Source organism: Artemia sp. Qi Xiang Cuo, chromosome 6 (assembly GCF_049724085.1).
Source record: "Artemia sp. Qi Xiang Cuo chromosome 6, ASM4972408v1, whole genome shotgun sequence".
NCBI lineage: Eukaryota > Metazoa > Arthropoda > Branchiopoda > Anostraca > Artemiidae > Artemia > Artemia sp. Qi Xiang Cuo.
The window spans coordinates 57992-72454 of NC_142799.1; the positions used below are offsets into that span (position 1 = coordinate 57992).

A 14463-nucleotide genomic window follows, 5' to 3' on the forward strand; every position below is an offset into this window, starting at 1 on the left:
GAACAATAAAACGAGGCAAGAGATTTCCTGGAGTACCGTCCGCGATTCGGCACTAACGACGCATAAACACATTGAGTGGCTTTAGTTGTTTGCTTAACAATTGCTTGTCTAGTTTTAACGATTGTTTCCACAATCATTATACCAAGATATCTCAGCTCCGATACCGTAGGGACAACATGATTTCCGAGAGTGACAGAATCACTTTGTGGTGCATTAAAGGACAAAAATTCGCAATTATTAATATTGATAGAAAGCCCAATAGATTGAAAGTCACTTAGGAGTCGATTCAGGTTCTCTTGCAAGTCTTCTTTGGATCAACTGAGCAGAAGGGCATCATCAGTGTATGCCAAGTAAGATAGGTCAGTGCCATGCAATAGGAGAGAGGGTCGAGTCCAGAATCTTGGAGATAGCATGTTTGAAAATAACAGGACTAAGAATGTTGCCTTGCCTCACACCTCTTCTGATTTTTATAGGATCTGGAATTGAACCTTTCTACTTGGCCAACACAGTCAAATTTTCGTACCAAAATATCAGAGTACTAACTGTGCTTGAACTTACTCCATTGTGCAGTAGAGAATTCATTGCTTGCATGTGAATGACGCTATCAAACACTTTCGATATATCAACTGTGCACATATACAGAGGCGACTTTTTTCTTTCCGAGTCCATAAGTACGTTAGCCAGAAGGCGGTGAGCCTCTGGGCACCCTAGACCTTTCTGGAATCCAAGCTGATTTTGTCCAAAGTGTCCTGTATCAAGCTCAGAGAAGATCACATTTTCAAATACTTTGCTCAAGATGCACGAGACGGTTATGGGTCTATAGGATTTGCATTTACTAGAATCTATTACTGTTTTGGCGATAGATCAGATGACCCCATTCAGGAGAGTTTGACCCAAAACCCCTGGTGATGCACATCTGGAAGATAAGCTGAAGATGGAAATAGAAGCATTTAGGTAATCGCTTGAGGTGCTTTATTGAAAGACAATCGGTGTCCATCTCATTCCTTGCTTTGGAAAGTACTTTTCTTACAGCTAACTTGTCATTATATATACACACACACACACACACACACACACACACACACACACACACACACACACACACACACACACACACACACACACACACACACACACACACACACACACACACACACACACACACACACACACACACACACACACACACACACACACACACACACACACACACACACTATATATATATATATATATATATATATATATATATATATATATATATATATATATATATATATATATATATATATATATATATATATATATATATATATATATATATATATATATATATATGACAAGTTAGCTGTCAGAAAAGTACTTTTCCAAAGCAAAGAATGGGATGGACAGCGATGGTCTTTCAATAAAACACCTCAAGCACTTACCTGAATGCTTCTATTATATATATATATATATATATATATATATATATATATATATATATATATATATATATATATATATATATATATATATATATATATATATATATATATATATATATATATATATATATATATATATATATATATATATATATATATATATATATATATTTTTTTTTTTTTTTTTTTTTTTTTTTTTTATATATATATATATATATATATATATATATATATATATATATATATATATATATATATATATATATATATATATATATATATATGTATATATATATATTTGTGTATATACATATATACACAGAATGAATTTTACTTACAGTTACAGGAGCAAAAAGACAAGGTCCCAGGTAGAAATATGATGTTATTACTGGGAGATTTTAACGCCCAGGTTGGTAGAAATAAGGATAGATGGTATCCCAGCTTAGGTAAATTTGGTGTAGGAAAAGAAAACAGTAATGGATACAGACTTTTGCAATTTTGTAGGCATAACAATCTAGTTATAACCAATACGGTGTTTGGTCATAAAATGGCTCATAAGCTAACATGGTATTCACGTGATGGTAAGACAGCAAACCTTATTTATTATGCTATAGTAAACCGAAGACTGGCAGGATCAATACAAGATACTAGGGTATATAGGAGTGCTGTTATTGATGTTAAAAGTAAAGATCACCATCTAGTAGTGTCAAGGGTTAATTTAAAGCTGAAATATCGGAAGGGTAATTACCTCCCGGGAAGTTATGATGTTAGTAGACTCCAGCATGAGAATTTGAGAGAAATTTTCCAGGAACAGTTGAACACTAAACTTGAGAATTTAAAATTTGATAAGTGGAAGATGGTTGAAATAATTTTAGAAAAATAACTTGTGAAATTGCTGAAGGTGTATTAGGGAAGAAAGCTAGAACTGCAGCTAAGAATATTAGTGAAAAAGCTTTATGTTTAATAGAAACGAGAAAGGACTTGTACAAGAATTATCTGAGTGATAGATCGCATGAAAACAAAAGAAATGTAAAGAAAGTAGAGAAAGCATTGAAATATGAACTAAGGAGGTGTGAAGTGGAGGCCATGGATAAAATTGCCGAGGATTTAGAAGATGCAGCTAGACGGCATAATAGTAAAATATTGTACTGGCACGTTAAAAAATTGAGAGGTAGTAGTCATTCCGGACTTGTCCCAGTTAAAGATAGGAATGGGGTGGCAATTAGCGATAAGGAAAAAGCTAAAGCGAGATGGGCCGAACATTTTGAGAACTTGCTTAACCGAGATAGAGTTGCAGGAAAAAATATAGAGGAAAATGAAAAAGTTTGTGATACCTTGGATGTAACAGAAGATTTGTTTTGTGAGGAGAAATTAGCAACATTACTAAATGAATTAAAGAATAATAAGGCTCCAGGTACTGATAGGGTAGTAACTGAGTTTCTTAAATATGGTGGCTCTAAGGTTAGAAATAAGTTATTGGAGATTATGAATATTACTTTTTAAAAGGGGTAAGTGACTAGCAATTTTAGGAAAACCTTAATTAAACCACTTTATAAGAAAGGTGATCAGAGTGAGTACAGTTGTTATTGAGGGACTAGTCTGGTCTCTGCTAGTAGTAAACTACTTAGTAATATGATACTTTTAAGATGCCGTAGACAAAGTTTTAAGAGAAGAGCAGTGCGGTTTTAGAAAAGGTAGAGGATGTGTTGACCAAATTTTCACTCTTAGGTTAATAATTGAGAAGTGCCTAAGTTTTCAAACACCTTTGGTCCTCAGTTTTATAGATTATGAGCAAGCGTTCGATTCTGTTGATAGAGGAGCTTTAGTAAAGGTTTTATCCTTGTATGGTATACCAGACAAATACATTAAAGTGATTAGTGCTATGTACGAGAATAACACTGCTGCGGTTAAGGTAGGAAATGAGGTTAGCAGCTGGTTTTGTATTAAATCAGGAGTTAAGCAGGGTTGTGTTCTATCCCCCTTTATATGGATTATTTTGATGGACTTTGTTTTAAGGAGCACAGGAAAGGCAATGGGAGACCACGGAATCAAATGGGGATGAAAAAGTCTCCTGGACTTGGATTATGCTGATGATTTAAGCATCCTAGATGAAAGTTTGAGCAAAATGAATGAAGTTTTAGAGGTTTTACGAGTTCAGGGTGCTAGTATTGGTTTGAAAATTAATGTTAGGAAGACTAAGTCACTAAGGCTAGGAATAAGTGAAGATGAAAAGGTGACGTTGGGTGATGAGAGGATTGATCAGGTGGGAAGCTTCACTTACCTTGGTAGTATTATTAGTAGAGATGGTGGGAGCAGTGAAGATGCTAAAAATAGAATAGCCAAGGTTCAGGGTGTTTTTTCACAGTTAAAAAAAGTCTGGAAGAATAGTAAGATAAGTCTGCAAACCAAGATTAGAATCTTAGAAGCTACAGTGATGACAGTGGTCAAATATGGCTCTGAAGCATGGACGCTCCGAAAAGCGGATGAAGATTTGCTAGATGTTTTCCAGAGAAATTGCTTAAGGATTGTTCTGGGTACCCGGCTGACTGACCGTATTTCAAACAATAGGCTATACGAAAAATGTGGTTCAATACCGCTTTCTAGGTCTATAATGAAAGAAAGGTTGAGGTGGTTAGGGCATGTTGTGCGGATGAAGGATGACAGATTGCCGATTGATTGTTCTTTTCGGCCAACCATCTAGGGCTAAACGGAAAGCAGGTCGTCCCCGTCTGGGGTGGGAGGACGCCATTAAGAAAGATTTAAAGGAAATGGGAACTTCCTGGGAGGGTGTAAAAAGGGAGGCTTTGAATCGATTGGGGTGGACAAGGAGCGTGCGTAGCTGTGTTGGCCTCAGGCGGCTTGGTTTTGCGATGAGTTGTTAGTAGTTAGTAGTATATAAACCTTATATTATCTTGCGAAAAAAAAAGTTTTAAGCAGTTGAGATATTTCATTCAATTGGCATGGGCCAATCCTGCGTCCCCATTCCCAGTAGCGAAACCCTGCTTGCGTGGCCTCATAGTGGCGTCAGGGTGGGCCCTTTCATGAGTATGTCAAACCAGAACCGTGACTGCAAACAAAGCTGCGGGGTGACCTGGAGGAGTGGCGTCTCTCCGAGAAATGATAGCCTAGTAAACAACATAAGTTTGCACTGAATTTAAAATAATGGGAAAATTTTCTGGATTTTTTTGTTTTAGTGAGCTGTTTTTCGGCTTACTGACTATACTGTCTATTTTGGACTAACTCGCCATTCTACTAAAATATTTGCAGGTTTGAATATACAATAAGTCGGAGATTATAGGCTCGAGTTTGTTTGTGCAGGACGTCGATTCTTGTTCTTAGAAGAGCATCGCCAAGTATTAAAAAGCCTGTATTGACTAATATGGGCCCAGGATTGCACAAAGCCTCCATTCACCTGAAGGTACCAGGGACTTCCTGCCGTGAGGTATTAAGCTTGCTTAAGTGATCCGTGTAGACTAGATAAAAAGTATTAGTCCCTGACGTCCCTGATGGTCAATTCATTTATTCAGGTAGAAAGGGTAGGATAAATAGGCAGTAGGGCTCATGATGAATAAGAAGGCTTCTAATTCTTGCTTAGACTAGGAAGGTTTTAATAGCAGAATCTTGGTTGCTTACTTCATGGCCAAAAGTGCAAGGTATCAGTCATGGTGGTATAGGCCTATACCCTTTTAAAACCGATGTCGGAGAAAGTATTTAGGGACTGAAATGAATTTACATACAGTTACGAAACAAACAGACAGGACCCATGGATGAAATATGGCCTTTCTATTAAGGGATTTATTGCCCAGGCTGGTAGAAGTGGATTTAAATGGTATTTTAGCTTAGATAAATTTGGTGTAGGTAGGGAAAATAGCAACTGTTATAGACTGCTTTAGTTGTGTAGGTATAATAATCTATTTAATACCAATATGGCATTAGGTCATAAAATACCCCACAAGTTAATACGGTACTGACATAAAGGTAAGACACTCACCCTTATTGATTACGTTTTTGTAAATCAAAGTCTGGCAGTATTGATACAAGATACTATAAAATATATGAATGCTTACTAAGGCTGGCTACCTCACGGGAAGTTAAGACGTTTGTTGGCTCCAGGATGAGAGTTTAAGATGAACTTTTCGGGAATAGTTGACTATAAACTGCAGAATTTATAATTTTACAATGTAGAAGATAGATCGGATAATTTAGGAAAATAGTTTAGGAAACAGCAGAAGATGTCTTAGGGAGGAAAGTTAGGAAATCAGATAGGAATGTTAGCTAAAACGTTTTAAGCTTGGTAGAAAACAGGGGGATTTGTACAAGAGGTTTTGGAGCGATCATGCTAGAATAAGAAAAAAGGAAGGGAAGTAGAGAAGACACTCATATATGAATTCAGGAGGTTAGAAATAGAAGTCAGGAATGAAATTACCGACGATCTGGAAACTGCAGCAAGATGGCATAAAAGTAAAATATTATATCGACATGTTGAGAAATTAATTGAAGTAAATAAGTCCAGACTTGTTCCAGTTAAAGATAGAAACAAGGTCTCAATTAGCTATAAAGAGAGATGTGCAGAGCATTTTGATAATGTGTTTACCATAATACAGTTTTAGGAAATGATTTAGGAAAAATTTGAAAGTGAAGGAAGACTTATTTTGCGAAGTGGAGCTAGATGCAGTACTACAGGGGTTCAAAAATAAGGCTTCGGATGCTGATAGTGCGGTAAATGAGTTTTTTGAATATGGCGGTTGCAAAGTTGGAGGTAAATTACGGCAGATTATCAATACGATTTTTGAAAAACTGAATGTTCCTAGTGATTTAAGGAAAAAATGATGAAATCTATTTATAAGAAAGGCGAAAAGAGTGAGTGCGGTAATTATAAAAATATTAGTCTGGTTTCTGTAAGAAGCATATTACTTAGCATGACGATGCTTATTAGACTAAGAGATGCTGTAGAGAAAATTTTAAGAGAAGAACAGTGCGGTTTTAAAAAGGAGAGAGGATGTGTAAACCAGATTTTCACTCTTAGATTGATAATTGAGAAGTGTCTGAGTCATCAGACCAATTTAGTCTTCTGTTTTATAGATTATGAACAGGCTTTTGATTGAGCCGCCAGAAGAGCCTTAGTAAAGGTCATATTCCTGTATGGTAAACCAGTATTGTATACAATATTCTATACCGATTATAAATCATATTTTATATTAATAAAAAATACGATACTTTATATTATGATAGCCATAGATCTTTTGAACACCATTTCTTTCCCAGTCAACAGGAATTTTTACCGGTAAGCAGACAAAATAAGCTATATTTCTGCAGTTACATTGTCAACAAAGTTATTCCTTCACATCCAAGGTGTCACAAACTGTGACACCTCTTAAGGGTCTTGAGAACTATACAGAAAATTTAAAAAAAGGAGTTGACGGACTGATATGACGCACGCCGTTTAGGGCAATATCAGAGTTGGAACTGCCATTTCATAATATTTTAATATTTGTTTACTTTTTTGTTCATTTGTTCGCAGATGGTTTAATATTTGTTCGGATTAATTATTGTTAGCAGTAAGCTATTATGGTGAATCACCGTATCCTTTTCAAACACTTGCAAGGGAGCGGGTCTTTACCCATTCCCTTTCATAGAAACTGTACAATTTTTCAGTAGTTTCAGAAAACATATATATTCTACTTACAGTTACAGGAGCAAATAGACTAGGTCCCAGTCAGAAATATGATTTTATTGCTGTGATATTTCAACGCCCAGGTTGGTAGAAATAAGGATAGATGGTATCCCAGCTTAGGTAAATTTGGTGTAGGACAAGAAAACAGTAATGGATACAGACTTTTGCAATTTTGTAGGTATAACAATCTAGTTATAACCAATACGGTGTTAGGTCATAAAAAGGCTCATAAGCTAACATGGTATTCACGTGATGGTAAGACAGCAAACCTTATTGATTATGATATAGTAAACCCAAGACTGGCAGGATCAATACAAGATGCTAGGGTATATAGGAGTGCTGTTATTGATGTTAAAAGTAAAGATCACCATCTAGTAGTGTCAAGGGTTAATTTAAAGCTGAAATATCGGAAGGGTAATTACCTCCCGGGAAGTTATGATGTTAGTAGACTCCAGGATGAGAATTTGAGAGAAACTTTCCTGGAACAGTTGAATACTAAACTTGAGAGTTTAAAATTTGATAATTTGGAAGATGGTTGGAATAATTTTAGAAAAATAATTTTTGAAGTTGCTAAAGGTGTATTAGGGAAGAAATCGAGAACTGCAGCTAAGATTATTAGTGAAAAAGATTTAAGTTTAATAGAAATGAGAAAGGACTTGTACAAGAATTATCTGAGTGATAGATCACATGAAAACAAAAGAAATGTAAAGAAAGTGGAGAAAGCATTGAAATATGAACTAAGGAGGTGTGAGGTGGGGGCCATGGATAAAACTGCCGAGGATCTAGAAGATGCAGCTAGACGGCATAATAGTAAAATATTGTACTGGCACGTTAACAAATTGAGAGGTAGTAGTCAATCCGGACTTGTCCCAGTTAAAGATAGGAATGGGGTGGCAATTAGCGATAAGACAAAAGCTAAAGCAAGATGGGCCGAACATTTTGAGAATTTGCTTAACCGAGATAGAGTTGCAGGAAAAAATATAGAGGAAAATGAAAAAGTTTGTGATACCTTGGATGTGAATGAAGATTTGTTTTGTGAGGATGAATTAGAAACAGTACTAAAAGGATTAAAGAATAATAAGGCTCCAGGTGCTGATAGGGTAGTAAATGAGTTTTTTAAATATGGTGGCTCTTAGGTTAGAAATAAGTTATTAGAGATTATGAATATGATTTTTGAAAAAGGGGAAGTACCTAACGATTTTAGGAAAACCTTAATTAAGCCACTTTATAAGAAAGGTGATAAAAGTGAGTGTGGTAATTATCGAGGCACTAGTCTGGTCTCTGTAGGTAGCAAATTGCTTAGTAATATGATACTTTTTAGACTGAGAGATGCCGTAGACAAAGTTTTAAGAGAAGAGCAGTGCGGTTTTAGAAAAGGTAGAGGATGTGTTGACCAAATTTTCACTCTTAGGTTAATAATTCAGAATTGCCTAAGTTTTCAAACACCTTTGGTCCTCAGTTTTATAGATTATGAGCAAGCGTTCGATTCTGTTGATAGAGGAGCTTTAGTAAAGGTTTTATCCTTGTATGGTATACCAGACAAATACATTAAAGTGATTAGTGCTATGTACGAGAATACCACTGCTGCGGTTAAGGTAGGAAATGAGGTTAGCAGCTGGTTTTGTATTAAATCAGGAGTTAAGCAGGGTTGTGTTCTATCCCCCTTTATATGGATTATTTTGATGGACTTTGTCTTAAGGAGCACAGGAAAGGCAATTGGAGACCACGGAATCAAATGGGGAGGAAAAAGTCTCCTGGACTTAGATTATGCTGATGATTTAAGCATCCTAGATGAAAGTGTGAGCAAAATGAATTAAGTTTTAGAGGTTTTGCGAGTTCTGGATGCTAGTATTGGTTTGAAAATTAATGTTAGGAAGACTAAGTCACTAAGGCTAGGAATAAGTGAAGATGAAAAGGTGACGTTGGGTAATGAAAAGATTTATCAGGTGGGCAGTTTCACTTACCTTGGTAGTATTAGTAGTAAAGATGGTGGGAGCAGTGAAGATGTTAAAAATAGAATAGCCAAGGCTCAGGGTGTTTTTTCACAGTTAAAAAAAGTCTGGAAGAATAGGAAGATAAGTCTGCAAACCAAGATTAGAATCTTAGAAGCTACAGTGATGACAGTGGTCAAATATGGCTCTGAAGCATGGACGCTCCGAAAAGCGGATGAAGATTTGCTAGATGTTTTCCAGAGAAATTGCTTAAGGATTGTTCTGGGTACCCGGCTGACTGACCGTATTTCAAACAATAGGCTATACGAAAAATGTGGTTCAATACCGCTTTCTAGGTCTATAATGAAAGAAAGGTTGAGGTGGTTAGGGCATGTTGTTCGGATGAAGGATGACAGATTGCCGAAGATTGTTCTTTTCGGCCAACCATCTAGGGCTAAACGGAAAGCAGGTCGTCCCCGTCTGGGTTGGGAGGACGTCATAAAGAAAGATTTAAAGGAAATGGGAACTTCGTGGGCGGGTGTAAAAAGGGAGGCTTTGAATAGATTGGGGTGGAGGAGGAGCGTGCGTAGCTGTGTTGGCCTCAGGCGGCTTGGTTCTGCGATGAGTTGTTAGTAGTAGTAGTAGTAGTATTAATGGAAAAGTTTGGGTTTAAATGAAAGATGGCACAATTAAATATACAAACATACAAAAGTCTAAGCATACCTCATTTCCTATAACAGGTAATCTGCTGAGCATGCTTTTTTCTAGGTTATCAACCTTCTTCATCAAGCGGAAGAACTGTCGATTATCATCCGACCCACCAGATACCCTGCCACCGCTGACTGACTCTAATATCTTCTGGAGTTGAGTTTTTCCTCGTTGATCTGACTGAAATAAAAAAAAAATACAGTTTATCATATACTAATAATAGTAATAATATAAGTATCTAAACGTTCTATGCAGACAAAATGCAATTCATAATAACATAAATATGTTCAATCTATTTTACCATATCTGAGGAACTTACCAGGAATGAAAATGATTCTAATTCACTCAATATCTCCAATGCTGAAAATCAACAAACCTGTTTTTTTTTTTTTTTTTTTTTTTTTTTTTTTTTTTTTAATTTACAGAACTTTTCTAAGTTGTTCAACTGTTTCTATATTCTTTGAAAGCACATTCGTAGCATAAAATGGAACAAAACAGGGGGGGACAGGTTTCTGGTAATGCCTATTCAAGAGATTCCTGTTCATGATTTTCTTCGAAAGCGTCAAGGACATTAAAAAGGAAATCTGACTGTTTAAACTGGTAAAATGGAAACTTATACAACCATATGTATCTTTCAAAAATTAGGAAGAACAAAGAAATCAATTTTTAATGGGGAAGAACTCCATATGTAATCATGTAGTTTTTGGCAGTTGTGGGCACCCAATTTAAAAAAAAAGAAACGTGGGTGAAATATCAGCAAAAAATAAGCTAAAAGGATAAGGTACTGAACAGATTTAGAGGGAGTAGTTATTCTTTGAAGGTGTAGTTTTCTTTGAGAATCAGCAGATTCCTGATATTTGAAGTTTTACTGACGAATAGCGTTGTCAAGTTTGACTTAATATTTTCGCTTGTTTATTTTCACGACTAAACGTGACAACACTGACAGAATTATGAGACTGCCCTGAAAACCTCATAATTTTGAGATAACAAAAAGGAAAACCTTAGAAAATCGTGGTTCTGAGGTATGAATTGACCTAAGTTGACAATAAAGGGACAAAAAAAGGGTCAAAGGGATAAAAAAAATTTTACTTCGATGTCCTTTGTGCTTCAAGCAGAACAATAATTTTAGCATCACGACCATTGTTTCCCTTTTTCACAAAAAGAAAAATTTCGTGTCTTGATTAGTCATCTTTCTAAATCTTGAAAACATTTTGGTAAAAGGTATTCTTTTACGAAAGTTACTAACAACCCCAGGAATTGTAGGCTCACAAATTGTGTTTTAAAAAGGTTTCAGAAACTTCACAATTTCAAACTACGATCGAGAATTTTCCGTTTGAGATACTAACACAGTGCATTAGTTTAACTGATGCAGTTTTTCTGACAAACTGATTACATTTGAAAGATGGGTGTTCTCTTTTTGTAAGAGTTGTGCGTTTTCTCCTTCAGCTTTTTTTTAGCTGCTTTCGCTCACAAATACCAAAGGGAAGAAAAAAATGAAAGAAAGGAAACATTTTCCCACAAGGAACTTTCTTTACTTTGGAGGAAATTCCCATCAGGGACAAACCAAAGCACCGATACTCATTGCATCATGTGTAAAGAGACAAATGTCATCTCCTGCTTGGTTATCTTCTACCAATTTTTCCAGCATTAGGGTCAGACAAAGAGAATAAGAGACATTAAGGTCCTTAAGTTCCGTGTTAAAAAAAAGGTGCTTTAATTCCATCGCTTTAGTTTTGTGTAGTCAATTGTCATATTTTTTTTAGCCAATTATATTGTTCTATAAAATCCGTTAAACCATTAGTATTTCGCGTAGACCAAAATGCATCATGTAAAGCAACCAGATATACGTTTCTAAAGTTTTTGGAGGATAGTTTAGTTAAGTTATCTTTTGCGAGAATTTAAATAGTAATATATTGGTCAATCTTGCCTCCCCCCCAGAAGTAGATTTTGCTTGCGTTCTGGCCCCTCCTTAACAGAAAAATCGAAAAAAAGGTCAATAGCTTACGATATGTAATCAAATTTCTATATTAATCAAATCCCTACTTCCAATATCTCCAAAAATTAAATTCCTATTGAATATTAACGTTGAGAATTTGTAAAGACATTACGGCTGTCACGGGCATATTCACCTGGCGGCATCTCGCTTTTCAACTGAAATTTACGCATTCAACAGGTGCAGTTCATCAAGCCACGTCTGTTGATACGACCTAAAGAGCAAGGGAAGCTCCTAAGAATTGGATCTTCAACGAGTTGACATGGGAAGATAGGATAAAACACGAACGCTAGTTTTTTTTTTTTTTTTTTTTTTTTACTGCAGCTTACTTTTAATGCCACTTTTAATAACGCGAGAGATAAAAAATAAAACGTGTAGGAAAATAAAACGCGAAGGCCACTTTTCATGCAGCGTCTGACAATTTCGACAAAAAAGTAGAAAATTTCAAAGATAACGATTTCAAAACAAACGCGGAAAGTCAATATGAAAAAAACAAAAAAAAAACAATGAAAAAAAAATTAAAAGATAAATAAAATTCAATAATCAGAAACCAGATGTGATGTTCTCCAACTTATTTAATTGCTGGTTCGTTTTGTTTTGAGTGAATGAAATTTTTCTTTTGTTTCTCAGTTGTTCGCTAATATCCGTCTGTGGTAGTTCTAATTTTCTAGATTTTGTGCAAATCGCGGATATTGGCAAACGACTCGCTTTACGGTTGTTAGGTATTTGATTTTAATTCTTATAATTTGTTGGCTTTCATTGAATTTTATTTACCTGTTAATTTTTTGTTTTTTTCACATTGACTTTCCGCGTTTGTTTCGTTGGTTTTTACTTCGGCCTTTCGCTTGAATATACTACTTTGATCGCGCTGAAGAAAATAGGCGGTTGTCCTCATGAAATATTCGCTTTGTGTGTTTTTTCAGTAATTACGTTTGGCCTTAAAAAACCCGATTTTCTTTATAGTTTTCTTTCTTTATATTATGACAGATCAATGTGGTCTAAGAAATTGTCTATACCACTTTTTGTATCTGAAAAGTCTTTTCACATATTATGTTACATTCAACATGTCATCAAACATGAAAATTCATCATTTCGACACGATGTGTTTTGTTAACCCTGAACTCGGAAAGAATTTTCAAGTTTAACGAAAAATTTATTTATTGGATCATTTATTTCATATGTTGAAGAGCAACAATCTCATCTCGGCACAAATTTTAATATAATGTAATTTGTAATCTAGTTTAATGTTTAATTTAATGAAAAAATTACGTTTAATGTTTCCACTCTAAGAAAGTGGAGATGAAAAGCACAAAGCGAAATTTTAGGCAATAGTCTTATACTAGGATATATTCGAGGGACAGGAGAGTCCTTCGGATATATCCTAGGAAACATTATTTATAAAATGAAATTACGTTTCGTGACGGGCAAAAGGCTGTTAAAAATTTAGCGAGTGATTAAAACAAAACATTACACTTTTAAGTTCTTAAAAATTAGCCCATCTTTGAGTCGGGGACTTTTGTCTGGACTTGATAGGACAAAAAAATCTGTCTATTTTGTGACAGTAATCCTCCTTAAAATGCTGTTAAGTTACCCCGTGGATAGATTTTGCTGAGTAATGCAGGAACGATCCAACAAGTTAACTCCAGATTTTATCAATAAATGTACCAAAAGAGACTTAGGCTAGGGCTAACCCCTTTAAAAGGCCAAAAATACGTTGTAAAAAAATTATAGATTTGAAATAAGCAGATATGTTAGCTAATTCTATTGAATAAATCAAAAATATCCATCAACTAAGTCATTTATTTTTCCATTATGAACTGACGGAACAGCTTGGCCGTTTTGTTCCAGCGTTTTGAGCGTTCACATGAGCAAATGGTAAGCTAGAGTTTTACTGAAAAGGCGGCATTTTGTTTGCAAGTATTTCAAATTTAAAGGAACTAGAAACTTGAAGATTTTTCAACTTCTTCTTATTCAGCATCTAAATTAGGGCCAGGAGCATTTTAATCCCAGCACTCTAGAAAATCAAATAAACTGGATTTCAATCCGACGAATTTTTTTAATCGTGTTCCAATGGGTCGGGGCAAAATCTTTTTTTGCATTCTTTCTCGGTTTCAGCAAGCACGGACAGTTTGTAGTTCACATAAACTGCTACTACTACTAAAAACTCACCGTAGTACCAAGCCGCCTGAGGCCTACTCACCTACGGATGCTCTACCTCCATCCCAATCTATTTAAAGCTTCCCTCTTAACACCCTCCAAGGAAGTTCCCGTATTCCCTAAATCTTTGTTTATGACATCCTGCCACCCCAACCGCGGACGACCTGCTTTTCGTTCAGGCCTTGTCAGTCGGCCAAAAAAGACAATCTTCGGCAATATCTCATCCTTCATCCCCAGAACGTGCCCAAGCCATCTCAACCTTTCTTTCATTAAAGCCCAAGAAAGCGGGATGGAATTGCATTTTTCGTACAACCTACTGTTTGAAATACGGGCAGTCAGCCGGGTACCCAGAACAATCTGTAGGCAATTTCTCTGGAAAATTCTAAGTTCACAAAATTCAAAGTCTAATTCTGGACATTTTCTAAGTGCATATAAACGTTTTATTCTTACGGCTTTACATTTTTAGCTCTTGAATGGAGGAGATCGAGGTATTACGCAAACAAATACTTGTTCCCTGTTTTCTTCCGTCTCTGTTATTGACTATTGCTTTCTAGAAAAATTATTTTTGCAAGT

General features: G+C 35.6%; 1 protein-coding gene across 1 annotated transcript in view; it reads right to left on the reverse strand.

Annotated features, from left to right (window-relative positions):
* LOC148950767 (uncharacterized) overlaps positions 1-14463 on the reverse strand; it is a 38037-nt gene that overhangs the window by 12680 nt on the left and 10894 nt on the right. The window contains exon 3 of the mRNA XM_089090384.1: positions 9756-9920. Within this exon, the coding sequence (XP_088946510.1) occupies positions 9756-9920 (165 nt within the window). The remainder of the gene's footprint in view (positions 1-9755; positions 9921-14463) is intronic.